Source organism: Hyaena hyaena, unplaced genomic scaffold (assembly GCF_003009895.1).
Source record: "Hyaena hyaena isolate Hyena2069 unplaced genomic scaffold, ASM300989v1 scaffold_2123, whole genome shotgun sequence".
NCBI classification, from domain to species: Eukaryota; Metazoa; Chordata; class Mammalia; order Carnivora; family Hyaenidae; genus Hyaena; species Hyaena hyaena.
This window is the reverse complement of record NW_024082761.1, coordinates 74,899-91,137: the sequence shown is the minus strand read 5'-3', so window position 1 is coordinate 91,137 and position 16,239 is coordinate 74,899. Positions and strand designations below refer to the sequence as shown.

General features: G+C 39.0%; 1 protein-coding gene and 1 pseudogene across 1 annotated transcript in view; one reads left to right on the top strand and one right to left on the bottom strand.

Annotated features, from left to right (window-relative positions):
• Nucleotides 1-278: 278 nt before the first annotated feature.
• Nucleotides 279-16,239, top strand: part of LOC120227260 (MICOS complex subunit MIC27-like) — a gene marked incomplete at its 5' end in the record, with an annotated part of 63,959 nt that continues 47,998 nt past the window's right edge. Inside the window, one exon of the mRNA XM_039225403.1 lies at nt 279-405. Coding sequence (XP_039081334.1) covers nt 279-405 — 127 coding nt within the window. The remainder of the gene's footprint in view (nt 406-16,239) is intronic.
• Nucleotides 7,497-9,242, bottom strand: LOC120227258 (annotated as a pseudogene).

Genomic DNA, 16,239 nt, shown 5'->3' with positions numbered 1-16,239 from the left:
CAGGTGAATACCATGATCTTTTCCACTTCATCCCTCAAATTTTGTATTCACTTGTTAATAATTATTTTGTTGATATATTTCATATGAAGTAGAGTTAACAAATTAATAAAAATAATATTTGACCATCTAGTATGATAAGAGAATTTTAGAAATTGTATTCTAAAAAGATATCAAGTAAATGGAGTGCTTGAATTTTTAATACTTCAAATGAAATGCATAGTGTTCCTAGGATACCCCCAAAATTTATCAGGAAATGGAAGATGAGCTTTTCAATTAAGAATATCTTTGATATATCTTTCTCAGATGGGAAAGCTGACAACCATACCTGCAGGTCTGATATGTGCATCTATAAGTGTGCATGCGGCCAAAGAAGAATTGAAAAAGCATCTAGTAAAACCAGAGCAGGTAATTTTGTCTACAAAAGTTTTTGAATTTTGTATAACATAAATATTGAAAAGCCATGAGTGAGTTATTTCTATTCATCAAAAATGTATTTTTATGAAAATGTTAAGCATGTTTTATTTTTTATTTATTTAAAAATTTTTAAAAATCTTTATTTATTTTTGAGAGAGAGAGAGAAAGAGAGAGAGAGAGAGAGACAGCATGAGCAGGGAAGGGGCAGAGAGAGAGACACAGAATCCAAAGCAGGCTCCAGGCTCTGAGCTGTCAACACCACAAGATTATGACCTATGCTGAAGTTGGATGCTTAAACGACTGAGCCACCCAGGTAACCCGAGCATGTTTTAGAAGTTCAAAGAAATAGTTGTAGGGTGTACCAAAATAAACACTGTATCTATTATGTTTAAATTAAACATCTAGGAGGAGGTTCGGAAAGTGAGTAGGGCGACCCAGGCTGGCCTCATCCCTTAAAAACAGGTAGATAAACATCAAATAATTCTGAACAACCAAGAAATAGATCTGAGGCCTCAGAGAACTAACTGTACAACTAGAAATAAGGAAAACTGCCACATTATGGAAGGTAGGAACTGCAGAGATTTGATTTGGAGGATAAAAGAGTTTTGGGCAGTGAGGAGGGGAGGGAGCCCTGACCATGACAGAGGAGTGAGAATGAGAGAGAAAATGAGAGAGAGCGAGCAAGAGAGAGAAAGAGTGAAAACACGTACAGGGGATTTCACAACAAAACTTCTTGCCAAAACCCACTGACTTGTAAAAGGAGAGAGGCTAAATACCATAAGTTTTTTGTAAGCAGTGGAGTGCAGAATCTGAAGATTTTGAGGTCTGTCCCATTACCAGTGTCACGCCTGGTGGGCTTAGCAGTGCTCTGGTGGGGAAGGAATACAAAGAACCGGGAACAGGAAGGGTGCTCTGAGGATCCCCAGGGTTGCACAAGGAGAAGCAGTTCCCTTTATTGTAGTGCATTTGGGAGGGGTCGCGTGGCTTCTCAGGGACAAAAGACCTGGCAGGCGTCATTGAGTGGCCCCATTCAATAATATAGAAACATGTATCAGGTGAGTGTCGCAAGCCTTTGTGTGGGCTTTTTGCTACTCTTTACTGTAAACTTAGAACCGCTATGCAGTCATGTGACTGTTTTCTGGGACAAACCGACATCCTGCCACAGTGTAGCAAGACCCTCCCCCAGAGGACCTGCACAGATTCCTGCCACTGGGATCTCTAGGATTTGGAGTTTTGAAACCCACCTGCATGCCTGAGATAAAACACAGGAGTGCTGTGCCACCTTGCAGGCAGAGAGCTCAGATGCAGGCAGGGTAAAGGCACTGATCTGAGAGAAGTCTGGGATACAGGAGTGGTGATTGTTTCCTCTTTTCTGAGGGCTTCCTAAGGAGTGGCAGGTACGAACTTTGTGCTCTGGGGATGAGAAAGCAAAGTGATTTCATTCTCCTCCATCCCCACCTCCCGCCATCATCACTGAGAACAAAACACTGCTACCCAGGGGAAGTCGAAGCTGCATACACTAAACCCCATTCCCCTGTGAACTGCAGGTGCATCTCCCATAGGACAGGTCTGCCTGAGAATCAGGGCAGTGGGCCCCATCCCCATATGACCCGCAGAAACCTCTCACCGGTACCAAATCCAGTGATCATAAAGTGCTACAAAGCTTAAGCTCTAGGGGAAATAGGTTCTAACTTCCTTTGCTTTTATTAACCTTTTTGTATGAGATACAGAATAACTTATTTTTTATTTAAAAACTTCTTAAATTTAATTTTATTATTTTACTTTTTTTGCATCTAGCTTCTTTTAACAAGCAGAACAAAACACACCTAGGATATACCTTCTTTTTTAAAAAAAATAACGTTTTTATTTATTTTTGAGAGACATTGAGCATGAGCGGGGGAGGGGCAGAGAGAGAGGGAGGCACAGAACCCGAAGCAGGCTCCAGGCTCTGATCTGTCAGCACAGAGCCTGATGTGGAGGTCAAACACAAGAACCATGAGACCATGACCTGAGCTGAAGTTGGATGCTTAACCGACTGAACCACCAAGGTGCCCCTACAACAGGCTTTTCTAACAATCATACAAAAAAGCAGTGATCCAGACAAAAATGAAAGATGGAGGAACTCGCCTCAAGAGAAAGAACAGGAAATCACAGCCAGGTATTTAATCAACACAAATACAAGTAAGATGTCTGAACCAAACTTTAAAACAATAATCATGAGGACACTAGCTGAGATTGAAAAAAGCATAGAAGACACTAATGAATCCTTTACTGGAAAGATAAAAGAACTAAAACCTATTCAGGCTGAAATAAATACTATAACCGAGATTCAAAACCGAATGTATACAGACATTGAGGATGGATGAAGCAGAGGAACCAATCAGTAATATAGAAGATAAAATTATGGGGGAAAAAATGAAGCCAAAATAAAGAAAGAAAGGTATTGGATCACAAATATAGACTTAAGGAACTCAGTGACTTCTTAAAGTGTAATAATATTTGTATCATAGGCATCTCAGAAGAAGAGAAAGGGACAGAAGTTTTATTTGACCAAATTTTAGCTGAAAATATCCCTAATCTGGGGAAGTAAATAGGCATCAAAATCCAGACGCACAGACTCTTGAATGCTGAGAACAAACTGATGGCTGGGGGGGGGGGGGGAGGGGAAGGGGGGTGATCGGGATGGAGGAGGGCACGTGTTGGGATGAGCACTGGGTGTTATATGTAAACCAACTTGACAATAAACTAAGGGAAAAAAAAAAAAATCCAGATGCACAGAGAACTCTCACTGATTCAACAAAAGCTGGCCATCACCAAGATATATCATAATCAAATTCACAAAATACATAGATAAGGAAAGAATCCTGAAAGAAATAAGGGGAAAAACTCTGTAACCTTCCTTTAACAAGAGAAGACATCAGGTTCCAACAGATCTATGTACAGAAACTTGGCTGACCATAAGGGAGCAGTATGATGTATTCAGTGTGCTGAATGGGAAAAATATGCAGCCAAGAATACTTTATTTGGCAGGCTGTCATTCAGTATAGAAGCAGAGATAGAGTTTCCCAGACAAACAGAAACAAAAGGAGTTTGACCACTAAAAAAGTCCTATAAAAAATATTAAAGGGGCTCTTTTTTGGGGGGGAGGGCAATAAAAAACTAAAAGCAACAACCAAAGAACATCATCAGAAACACTTTCAGGTAACACAATTGCACTAAATTCCTATCTATCAATAATTACTCTGAATGTAAATGGACTAAGTGCTCCTATCAAAACACATAGAGTATCAGAATAGATAAAAAACAAAACAAAACACAAGAGTGCCTGGGTGGCTCAGTGGGTTAAGTGTTTGACTCTTCATTTCAGCTCAGGTCATGATCTCACAGTTTGTGAGTTCCAGCCCTGTGTTTGGCTCTTTGATGATAGCATGGAGCCTGCTTGGGATTCTCTCTGTCCCTCTCTCTACCCTTCTCCCACACTTTCTCTCTCAAAAATAAATGAATATTTTAAAAAGTCTTAAAAGAAAAACAAAAACAAAAAAAAACCCATATATATATGCTTCATACAAGAGACTCATTTTAGACCTAAAAAGACCTACAGATTGAAAGTGAGGGGATGGAGAAATAGTTATCACACAATTTGACCTCAAAACAAAGCCATGGTAGCAATACTTATATTAGACAAACTAGATTTTATACTAAAGAGTGTAACAAAAGATGAAGAAGTACACTGTATCATCATAAAAAGGAGTATCCAACAAGAAAATCTAACAATTCTAAATATAATGCCCCCAACATTGGAGCACACAACTATATAAATGAATTAATAACAAATATAAACAAACTCAATAATAATACAGTAATAGTAGGGGACTTTGACATCCCTATACATCAATGTAGAGAACATCTAAGCAGAAAATCAACAAGAAAAGAATGGCTTTGAATGACACACTGGACTAGATGGATATAATATATATATATATATATTCAGAACATTTCATCCTAAAGCAGCAGAATATACATTCTCTTTTAGTGCACATGGGACAGCTTCCAGAATAGATCACATACTGGGTCACAAATCAGCCCACAAAAAGTACAAAAAGATTGAAATAATACCATGCTTATTTTCAGACCACAGTACTATGAAACTTGAAGTCAACCACAAGAAAAAAAAATGTGTAGAAAGTCAACAGATACATAGAGATTAAATAACATCCTATTAAAGATTGAATGGGTTAACTGGGAAATTAAAGATGAAATAAAGAAAAATGAAGCCAATGAAAATAAAAACACAATAGTCCAAAACTTTTGGGATGCAGCAAAGACAATCCTAAGGTGCAAGTATATTGCAATAGTAGACTACCTTAAGAAACAAGAAAAGCCTCATATGAAGTCTAACCTTACACTTCAGAGAGCTAGAAAAGGCACAACAAATAAAGCCTAAAGCCAACAGAAGTGACACAATAAAGATTAGAGCAGAAATAAATGGTATAGAAACAAACAAAAAAAAAACGAGTAGAACAGATCAACGAAACTAAGAGCTGCTTCTTTGAAAGAATAAACAAAATTTATAAACCGCTAGCCAGACCTACCAAAATTAAGAGAAAGGACCCGAGTAAAATCAGGAAGGAAAGTGAAGAGATCACAACAAACACCACAGAAGTATAATCAATTATAAGAGGATATTATGAAAAATTATATGCCAACAAACTGGGCAACCCTGAAGAAATCGATAAATTCCTAGAAACATACAAGCTACAAAAACTGAATCAGGAAGAAATAGAACATTTGGAAAGACCCCTCAACTAGCAAAGAAACTGAATCCATAATAAAACATTTCCCAGCAAACAAAAAACAGCTCAGGGCCAGATAGCTTCCCAGAGGAAGTCTACCAGACATTTAAAGAAGAGTTAATACCTGTTTTTGTCAAACTGTTCCAAAAAATAGAAGAAAAATGTCAACACTCAATGTCAACACTCATTTTATGAGGTCAGCATTATCCTGATTCCAAAATGAGACAAAGTCCCTGCTGAAAAGGAGATTTACAGGCTAATATCCCTGATGAACATGGATGCAAAAATTCTCAGCAAGACACTGTCAAATCAAAACCAACAGTACATTAGAAGAATCATTCATCACGATCATCTGGGATTTATTCCTGGGCTACATGAACAACGTGATACACTGTATTAATAAATGAAAGGGTAAGAATCATGTGACTTAGTAGACGCAGAAAAAGCATTTGACAAAATATAGCATCCATTCTTGATAAAACTCTCAAGCAAGTAGACATAAATTGAGCATACTTCATCATCATAAAAGTCATATATGAAAGACCTACAGCTAATACCATCCTCAGTGGAGAAGAACTGAGAGCTTTTCCTCTAGGGTCAGGAACAAGACCATGGATGTTCAGTCATTACTATTTAACAGTACTGGAGGTCTTAGCCTCAGTAATCAGACAACAAAAAGAAATTGCATCCAAATCAGAAAGAAAGAAATCAAGCATTTGCTGTTTGCAGATGATATGATACTCTATGTAGAAAACCTGAAATATCCTCAAAAAATGCTATAACTAAAATGAACTTAGCAAAGTTGCAGGATATGAAATCAACATATAGAAATATGGTTCATTTCTATATACCAATAATGAAGCAGGAGGAAAAGAAAGTATGATCCAATTAACAAATTGCAGTAAAAACAATAATAAACCTAGGAAAAAACATACCCAAAGTGTTAAAAGATCTGTAATCTGAAAACTATAGAACAGTTATGAAGGAAATTGAATAGGACACACAGAAATGGTATAATTTCAATGTTCATGGATTTGAAGAATAAACATTGTTAAAATATCTTTAATACCCAAAGCAATCTAAACATTTAATGCAACCCCTTTCAAAATACAGCAGAATTATTTTCAGAGCTAGAACAATCTTAAAATTTGCATGGAACCTTAAAAGACTCTGAATAACCAAAGAAATCCCGAAAAAGAAAAGGAAAGCTGGAGACACCACAATTTCTGACATAAAGCTAAATTGTAGAGCTGTAGTCATCAAGACAGTTATGGGAGTGGCATAAAAACAGATATGTAGATCAGTGGAACAGAATGGAAAACCCAGAAATGGACCCACATTTACATTAACTAATCTTTGATAAAGCAGGAATGAATATCCAATGGAAAAAAGTTTCTTCAACAAATGGTGTTCCGAAGACTGGGCAGTGACACACAGAAAAATGAACCTGGACCACTTTCTTACACCATATACAAACAAATTCTAAGTGGATGAAAGACCTAAATGTGAGATAGAAAACCGTTAGACTCCTATGAGAGAACACAGGCAGCAACCTTGTCGACTTGGCCAGAGCATCTTCTTTTTAGACATGTCAGTGGAGACAAGGGAAACAAAAGGAGACATGAACTTTTGGGATCTCATGAAGATAAAAAGCTCTGCACAGTGAAGTAAACAATCAACAAAACTTAAAGGCAGCCTATGGAATGGGACAAGATACTTGCAAATGACCTATCAGATAAACTAGTATCCAGAATCTATAAAGAACTTATCAAATTCAACACCCAAAAAAACAAATAATCCAGTGAAGAAATGGGCAAAAGACATGAATAGACACTTATAAAGAAGACATCTAGATGGCTAACAGTCATATGAAAAGATCAACATCATTCATCATCAGTCAAAACCACAATAAGATACCACCTCATACCTGTCAGAATAGTTAAAATTAATAATGCAGGAAATGAGATGTTGGCAAGATTGCAGAGAATGGGGAACTCTCTTACACTGTGTTAGGAATGCATTTTGGTGTAGCCACAGTATGGGATTTCCTCAAAAATTCAAAAATAGAACTACTTTATGACCCAGAAATTGCACTACTAGGTATTTACCCAAAAGATACAAAAATACTAATTCATGGTAACATGCACTCTGATTTTAATAGCATTATCAACAATAGCGTGTTGTCTCCCTATGTCTGTGTCTCCCTCTCTGTGTGTCTCCCTCTCCCTCTGCCCCTCCCCAGCTCTCTCTCTCTCTCAAAAGTAAATAAACATTTAAAAAAATCCTAACTCCAATGGGGAAAAAAAGTTGCTAATTTTTCTTAGTGAATAACAATGTACAGGGGCTTAGTAATTATAAGCAGTTTGAATTTTTTTGACAGATTTATGTAAGCGTACCTGATATTTGCAAACCTTAGTTTAAGAAGTTCATTAAGATATCAGTTTTGAAAGTGACCTTGGATATTTTCTAGTTCAGCCTTCTGTATGGTTCTGTAATCCCCTCTATGATAGGCACACTAAGTGGCCATTTATCTATACAATAATAAAACTCTGGGTAAAGGAACCTACGGCAGTCCATCCATTTTCTGGGAGCTATCATTCTACCTAAGGTCTTTCCTTATTTTACATATAAACCTGCCTCATAATAAGTTCTGTCCATTGACATTGCAACTCTTCCAGTGGCGCCATACAGAAAAAAAGTCTCATCCCTCTAATATAAACCAACTTTGCAGATTCAGTTACACTTTAAGTAATTTTGCGAACTGGATAAGTATATTAACTTTAATCCTCATATACCCTAAGTTGGAGTTCTTGTGTATAATGATCATTCTTTGCCAGAAATGTGGAGGATAGTTAGTGTTTTCTTCCGATGTATTTTGACATCTATAGAAGAGAATCAGGTTCTGACTTCTCTTATTCTAGAGAATATATTTCTATTTATACTGCCTAAGATGATAAAGGGGAGAAGCAGAGAAAGGAGGGAGAATGTTAAGAGCCCCACGTCAGGGGAGGAAAGAAGTTTCTAAGTACTAAACATACCCTTATTTGATGATAATTTTCTGGTGCTAGGCTTGGGTCCCAGAGACAGGCAGGGACTTGAGAACTGGTGGCCCAATACCCAGTCATGAGGTAGTGGGTGGCAGTTTATGGGCAGTGCTATAGTACTTGATGATCTTGAAGGCTCAACTAATAGTGCAGCGGATGTCTGTGACATGATCCCAGTACAGGGTTGGGTCATGGGTCACAGGGCAGACCTCCTGAACAGGGACCTTTGGGAGCTGCCCTAGAGGACATCATTCCTTGAATGTATCATCACTAAAAATGATGAAGGTATGGGAGCAGCAAGCAGGAGGCATGATGGGTTCAGTGCTGTCATCGGTAGTGCAGAAGCTATGGGAGCAGTATCTAGTCCTTCCACATTCACATTCTCTTCTTTAGGACCTGGCTCCCCAACAAGTGGTACTATCACTGAATGATAGGTGATTATGGGCCTAGAGCACTTCCACTTCTTCTATACTTGATTTTTTTCAGCCTCGAGCTGCTCATATGTCTCCAGTGAATGTAAATTGAACTCCTCTGTGATCGTGTTCTTCCCTGTACCCAAAGGAATGTCTTTAATGTATGCTCAGCTGTAGATTGATACATGGAATTCTGTCAGAGCCATCTTCCTGTAATTCTAGTGGTAGCAGTGCCTTTTCTTCTCAGGCCTTGTGAGAGCTACCAGCTGGAGTACTGACCTTTTGAGGTCTCAGGCTCTTGAGAGGGTCCTTATTGCTTTGGTAACTATTCAGAGCTTCCTTCTTGGCTCTTCTGCTTCTCTATACCTGGATGGTTCATCCCTGTCATTGATGTTGGTGTCCTAGTCCACCTAATCCTCTGTGTCTGACTGGTACCCTTGGTACTCATCATTTCCTGATTCCTCTGTGAAACCCCCATAAGTCGTCTGATAAAACTCCTCTTTCTTCCTTGTCTCCAGGATCCCAGAAAGCTGGTTCCTTACGGTCTTCCTGGGGATCTGGCCTTAAGCCAAACTCATACTGCCTACCAAGACTGTGCTACTAACAGCATCCCCTCACCCAGAGTCCTATTTACCATTATAATTTTAATTTTTTCAGGCCTCAAGTCACCTCAGATTGATCTACATTCGTAGAGAAATGTATATGTCTGAGTCTGAATTATGACTCCACCATTGACTAGTTGGATGACATTGGAGAGAATTCTTTACGGTGGCATGAATAAATGGATGTATGAATATACCATTATCAAAGTACAATTCCCATAATTTTTTGGAAATTTATCATATTTCCAGTTATTCTACTATTTATAATCAGTGCTTTGTTGAAGTACCTTGTACACAAATCTTTATGTTTATCTATCACTATTTACTTAAAATAAATTTCTAGAAATGGAACTGTAGGACAGAAAGCATAAAAAAATATCAATACAGTGCCAAACTGCAATGCATAAAGGTAGTACTCATTTAACCAAAAGTATTTCTTGGATCCTTTTTGTATGTGTATGAGGCACTGTTATAAGAGGCACTGTTATAAGAGGCACTGTTATAAGCACTGGGTAATGTTTTATTAATTTTCATTAGCAGTCTGGAAGAGACTCACTTCCCTATATACTTGTTAACTATTAGTGTTTTTTCTCTTTGTTATTAATCTTAGATGATGATTTTAAAGCATACTTTGACATTCATCTTTGAAAATCTCAAAATCTAGGTAGGAGGGTAAATAGCAATTGTCCCAAATAGTTGAATTTACACATTTCTAAATTTTCAAGTAAATTTGTACTCTTTTATTATAGAATACACAAAATTCCTTGATATTTATTATATTTCACAATACATTTATTTTTTAAAAATATTTTTATTTATTTCTAGGAGAGAGAGAGAGACAGCGTGAGCAGGGGAGGGTCAGAGAGAGCGGGAGATACAGACTCTGAAATAGGCTCCAGGCTCTGAGCTGGCAGTCAGCACAGAGCCCGACGCGGGGCTCAAACCCATGAACCACGAGACCATGACCTAAGCGAAAGTCAGACGCTTAACCGACTAAGCCACCCAGGAGCCTCTCCACAATACATTTAAAATAGAATTTAATTGAACTACTTTGATAAGTAATTCAACAATGTTGGTTGCTAGTTAATGCTAGAGAATATTCCCAAAGATGGGATCCAGTATTTGAAGAACATAGAATATATGAAATAATGAAAATGTTACTTTCATGCAATATTTTCAGTTAAAGTGAATTTTTCCTCCATTTAAATTTATTTCCAATAAAGTCTCTACTACCCAAAACACTATGATTGACGTGTCCTGGTTAATTGAATCTTCTGGTAAATTTATGGTTAACTCTAAAATCTTTTACACTTCAATTCTTCTTGTTGGTTAAACATCTTTTTAAAAATTTACAGTAGGGAGAGGGGCCAACATGGCAGAGAAGTAGGGGGATCTGTAATCCCTATGTCTCTCAAACAAAGAAGGGTTGAAGCCAAAGGACTCTGAACTCTTAAGAGTCTGGGAGGAAAGGAGACAGAGTCTACCTGGAAGAAAATGGGAAAACCAGATGGCCCCATAGGTGCGTGATTGCAAACTGGGGGAGATAAAAGGGGCCACGGAGGCACGGAGAGGGGCCTTCTGTGGAGAGACAAAGGGAAGAGAAGGAGTGGCTGTGGAAGCATAAGACTGTATCTGGACAAGAGAAAAACCTTGGACCCGGCAGAGAGATCCCATCATCCCATCTCTAATGGCAGTGCTTTCAGAGAGGGAACACATCTCTAACTGCAGGGCTTTCTTTGGACTGGGGCTGGCAGCCCTGTTCCCACACCTGGGGAGGAGGAGCGTCACATCAGGGTTCGGTGGTATGGCAGGGGCACAGGCTGCAGAAGGAGAATCCAGTCCCCTCCCCTGAAGTGCTGCAGCACAGCCACAGTATGACATTTCGGGCGGCATTGTTAATGTGCATGGGTGGGAGTTTAAACCCAGCTAAGTGAGGGACATAGGAGACGGTAGAATGAAACAGCCCGTCTTACCTGTGCCCGTAGCACAAAGAGGACGGATCCAAAGGAATAATTTGGAACACCTGGTCCGTGAAGAAGGGACTGGGAGGTTGCCATTTTTCTCCCCACAACCACCAAGTTGGGGTCTCAGGGATCGGTCTGCGGGGCTCACAGTGGAGGGGTGGGCCCGTCTATACCAAACCATGGCCCTCTGCACTAGATAGTTGCTTATCTGCTGGAGCTTGATAGACACTATGGAACCAGCACTTCAGCATTGCCTGAATTAACTCTAGGTCAATGCTTATTATTTAGATATATTCTCTCTTTTCTCCTTACCTCTTCCCTCCTCTAGGCGGGTTACTCTGGTTATTGTTTTCTTAAACAGACATATGTAATCCATTCTCTTGATGCATATTCTACACCTCCTTCTTTCTTTCTGGAATAATCAGGCCATATACTTTCTATGGGTAACTTGATCTTCGTTTCTTTTTTCTCGCCTCTGTCCTTATTCTCTCTCTCTCTGAATTAAGCCTTTTAGTCTCTCTGCCTGCTCAATACTTATTTGCTCTTTCCCCCTGCCCCTGTCATTTCTCTCTTTGTATATGCTCTTCCATCAGCACCGCCTCCACCAAGTTCTTTCCTTGTAGATGGTGTTTCTGGTTTTATATTTTTAGATTGTCTTGTTGGTTTTTTTTTTGGTCTGTTTGCTTGTTTGTTTTATTTATTTGTGCATTTGCGTGTTTTTGTTTCCTGTTTGTTGGGCTGTTTTCCTTGCCAGGGCTACTTCAAGGAACAAACCAAAGCACATCTGGTGAAGGCCCCAAAACATCACTACGAGTACAGAAATAACCAAAGGCACAACAGCAGAGAGCTAGTAACACTCTCCAAAAAACACCTCCTGAACGACCAGGCCCCGAAAAGTATATGAGTCCCCTTTAATATAGCAGTACTCATAGGTGCAGAGCACATAACAAGCTTTTAAAACTTAGAAAGGACAGAAAACTAGACAAAATTATGAAACAGAACAATTCTCCATAAAAGAAATTCCAGGAAGAAGTAACCAGTAATGAATTTATGAAAACAGATATAAACAACAAAACTGAACAAGATTTTAGAATAATACTCATAAAGTTAATCGCTGGACAAATGACATATCAGATAAAGGGTTAATATACAAAATCTATAAGAACTCACCAAACTCCACACCCGAAAAACAAACAATCCAGTGAAGAAATGGGCAGAAGATATGAACAGTTCTCCAAAGAGGACATCCAGATGGCCAACAGACACATGAAACGATGCTCAGCATCCCTCTACATCAGGGAAATACAAATCAAAACCACACTGAGATACCACCTCATGCCAGTCAGAGTGGCTAAAATGAGCAAATCAGAGAACGCGAGATGCTGGCGAGGATGTGGAGAAAGGGGCACGCTCCTACACTGTTGGTGGGAATGTAAACTGGTGCAGCCCCTCTGGAAAACAGTGTGGAGGTTCCTCAAAAAATTAACTATAGAACTCCCCTACGACCCAGCAATAGCACTGCTAGGAATTTACCCAAGGGATATAGGAGTACTGGTGCATAGGAGCACATGCACCCCAATGTTCATAGCAGCAGTCTCAGCAATAGCCAAAACATGGAAAGAAGCTAAGTGATCATCAACGGACGAATGGATCAAGAAGATGTGGTTTATCTATACGATAGAATACTACATGGCAATGAGAAAGAATGAAGTCTGGCATGTGTAGCAACATGGATGGACCTTGAGGATGTTATGCTGAGCGAAATAAGTCAGGCAGAGAAGGACAGCTACCATATGTTTGCATGCATAGAAGGATTAGTAGGAACTTAACAGTGGATCATAGGGGAGAAGAAGGGGGGAAATAGTTGGGGAGAGGGAGGGAGGCAAATATGAGAGACTCTTGAATGCTGAGAATAAACTGAGGACTGATGGGTTTGGGGGGTAGGGGGAGACGGGCATGGAGGAGGGCACTTGTGGGGATGAGCACTGGGTGTTATATGGAAAAGAACTTGACAATAAACTATTTAAAAAATAATAAATAAACTTAAAAAAATTAATCGCTGGTCTTGAAAAAAGCATAGAACAGCAGAGACTCCATTGCTGCAGAGATCAAGGATCTTAAAAATAGTCTAAATGAATTTAAAAATGCTATAAATTGGGTGCAAAATAAAATGGAAGTGGCCACAGTGCGGAATGAAGAGGCAGAGAGGAGAATAGGTGATTTAGAATATAAAATTCTGGAAAAGAGGAATGTGAGAAAGAGATAAATTGATCTAGGAGCAGGAAAGGAGAATTCAAGAACTGAGTGATATAATCAAATGGGTACACCCAAATAAATAAAACAATCACATACATAAGCATTCTTGTTGAAAAGAATGTGCTAATTGCCAGGGACTTTAATGTTTGACTGACAGCAGGGAATCGATCAATGACACAGAATCAATAAAGAAACAATGGCCCTGAACAACAAGTTGGACCAGATGGACTTGACAGATATATTTAGAACTTTACATCCCAAAATAGTGGAATTCACTTTCTTCTCATGAGAACATGGTACTTTCTCCAAGATTAGATCACATAATGGGTCACAAAAGAGCCCTCAATGAATATAAAAGAATTCACATCATACCATGCATGCTTTCAGATCACAATGCTATGAAATTTGAAATCAACCACAGGAAAAAGTCTGGAGAACCTCCAAAAGCAATGAGGTTAAATAACATCTTATTAAAGAATGAATGGGTCAACTAGGCAATTGGAGAAGAAATTTAAAATTATATGTAAACAAATGAAAATGAAAGTACAACAATCTAAACTCTTTGGGATGCAGCAAAGGCAGTCTTAAGAGGAAAATAACACGGCAATCCAGGTCTGTCTTAAGAAACAAACAAGGAAAAAAATCCTAAATATAAAATCTAACAGTGCACCTAAAGGAACTAGAAGCAGAACAACAAAGCCACCCCAAATCCAGCAGAAGAAGAGAAAGAAGAGATCAAAGCAGAAATAAACAATATAGAATCCAAGAAAACAAAAAAACAGTAGAATGGGTCAATGAAACTAACATTTGGTTTTTTGAAAAAATAAACAAAATTCATAAACCTCTAGCCAGGCTTCTCAAAAAGAAAATAGAAAGGACCCAAAAAGATAAAACAGGAGTAAAAATGGATTTATTACAACCAATCCCTCAGAAATACAAGCAATTGTCAGGGAATACTATGAGAAATTATATGCCAACAAACAAACTGGACAACCTGAAAGAAATGGAAAAATTCTTAAACACCCACACACTACCAAAACTCATCTGGGAAGAAATAGAAAATTTGAACAGACCCATAACTAGTGTAGAAATTAAATCAGTTATCAAAAATCTCCCAACAAATAAGAGCCCTGGGCGAGGTGGCTCTGGTGAATTCTACCAGACCTTTTTTTTTTTTTTTTAGTGTTTTATTATTTGTGAGAGAGAGAGACAGCGTGAGCAGGGGAGGGTCAGAGAGAGAGGGAGGCAGAGGATCTAAAACAGGCTCCAGGCTCTGAGCTGGATGTCAGCGCAGAGCCCGACGCGGGGCTTGAACCCACAAACCGTGAGATCACGACCTGAGCCGAAGTCGGACCCTTAACCGACTGAGCCACCCAGGCGCCCCTCTACCAGACGTTTAAAACAGAGTTAATAGGGGCGCCTGGGTGGCTCAGTCGGTTAAGCGTCCGACTTTCGCTTGGGTCATGATCTCACGGTTCGTGGGTTCGAGCCCTGCGTCGGGCTCTGTGCTGACTGCCAGCTCAGAGCCTGGAGCCTGTTTCAGATTCTGTGTCTCCCTCTCTCTCTGACCCTCCCCTGCTCACGCTGTCTCTGTCTCTCTTTCCTAGAAATAAATTAAAAAAAAAAAATTAAAAAAAAAGAGTTAATATCTATCATTGTCAAGCTATTTCAAAAATAGAAACAGAAGGAAACCTTCCGAACTCATTCTATGAAGCCAGCATTACTTTGATTCCCAAATAATACAGAGACCCAGCAAAAAGTGAGAATTACAGGCCAATATCCTTGATGAATATGGAAGCAAAAATCCTAAACAAGATACTAGCAAATTGAACTCAACAGCTTATAAAACTTATTATTAACCATGATCAAGTGGGATTTATTCCTTGGCTGCAGGGCTGGCTCAATATTCACAAATCTATCACTGTGATACATCACATTAACAAAAGAAAGGAAACATATGATCCTGCCAATAGATCCAGAAAATCATTTCACAAAATACAGCATCCTTTCTTAATAAAAACCCTTGAGAAAGTTGGGATAGAAGGAACATACTTAAACATCATAAAAGCCATTTATGGAAAGCCCACAGCTAATATTATCCTCAGTGGGAAAACTGAGAATTTCCCCCATGAGATCAGGAACATGACATGGATGTTCACTCTCACCACTGTTGCATAAGATAGTTTTGGAAGGCCTAGCATCAACAATCAGATAACAAAATGAAATAAAAGGCATCAGAAATGGCAAGGAAGACGTCAGACTTTCACGTTTCACAGATAACATGATACTTTTCTTGGAAAACCTGACAGACTCCACCAAAAGTCTGCTATAACTAATCCATGAATTCAGCAAAGTCGCAAGGTACAAAATCAATGTAAAGAGTTTGGTTCCATTTTTATGCTGCAATAATGAAGCAACAGAAAGAGAAATCAAGAAACTGATCCCATTCCCAATTGCACCAAAACCCATAAAATACCTATGAATACCTAACCAAAGATATAAAAGATTTGTATGCTGAGGGGCGCCTGGGTGGCTTAGTCGGTTAAGCGTCCGACTTTCGCTTGGGTCATGATCTCGCGGTTCGTGGGTTCGAGCCCCGCGTCGGGCTCTGTGCTGACTGCCAGCTCAGAGCCTGGAGCCTGCTTCAGTCTGTGACTCCCTCTTTCTCTGACCCTCCCCTGCTCATGCTGTCTCTCTCTCTCCTAGAAATAAATAAAAATATTTTTAAAAAAAAATAAAAGATTTGTATGCTG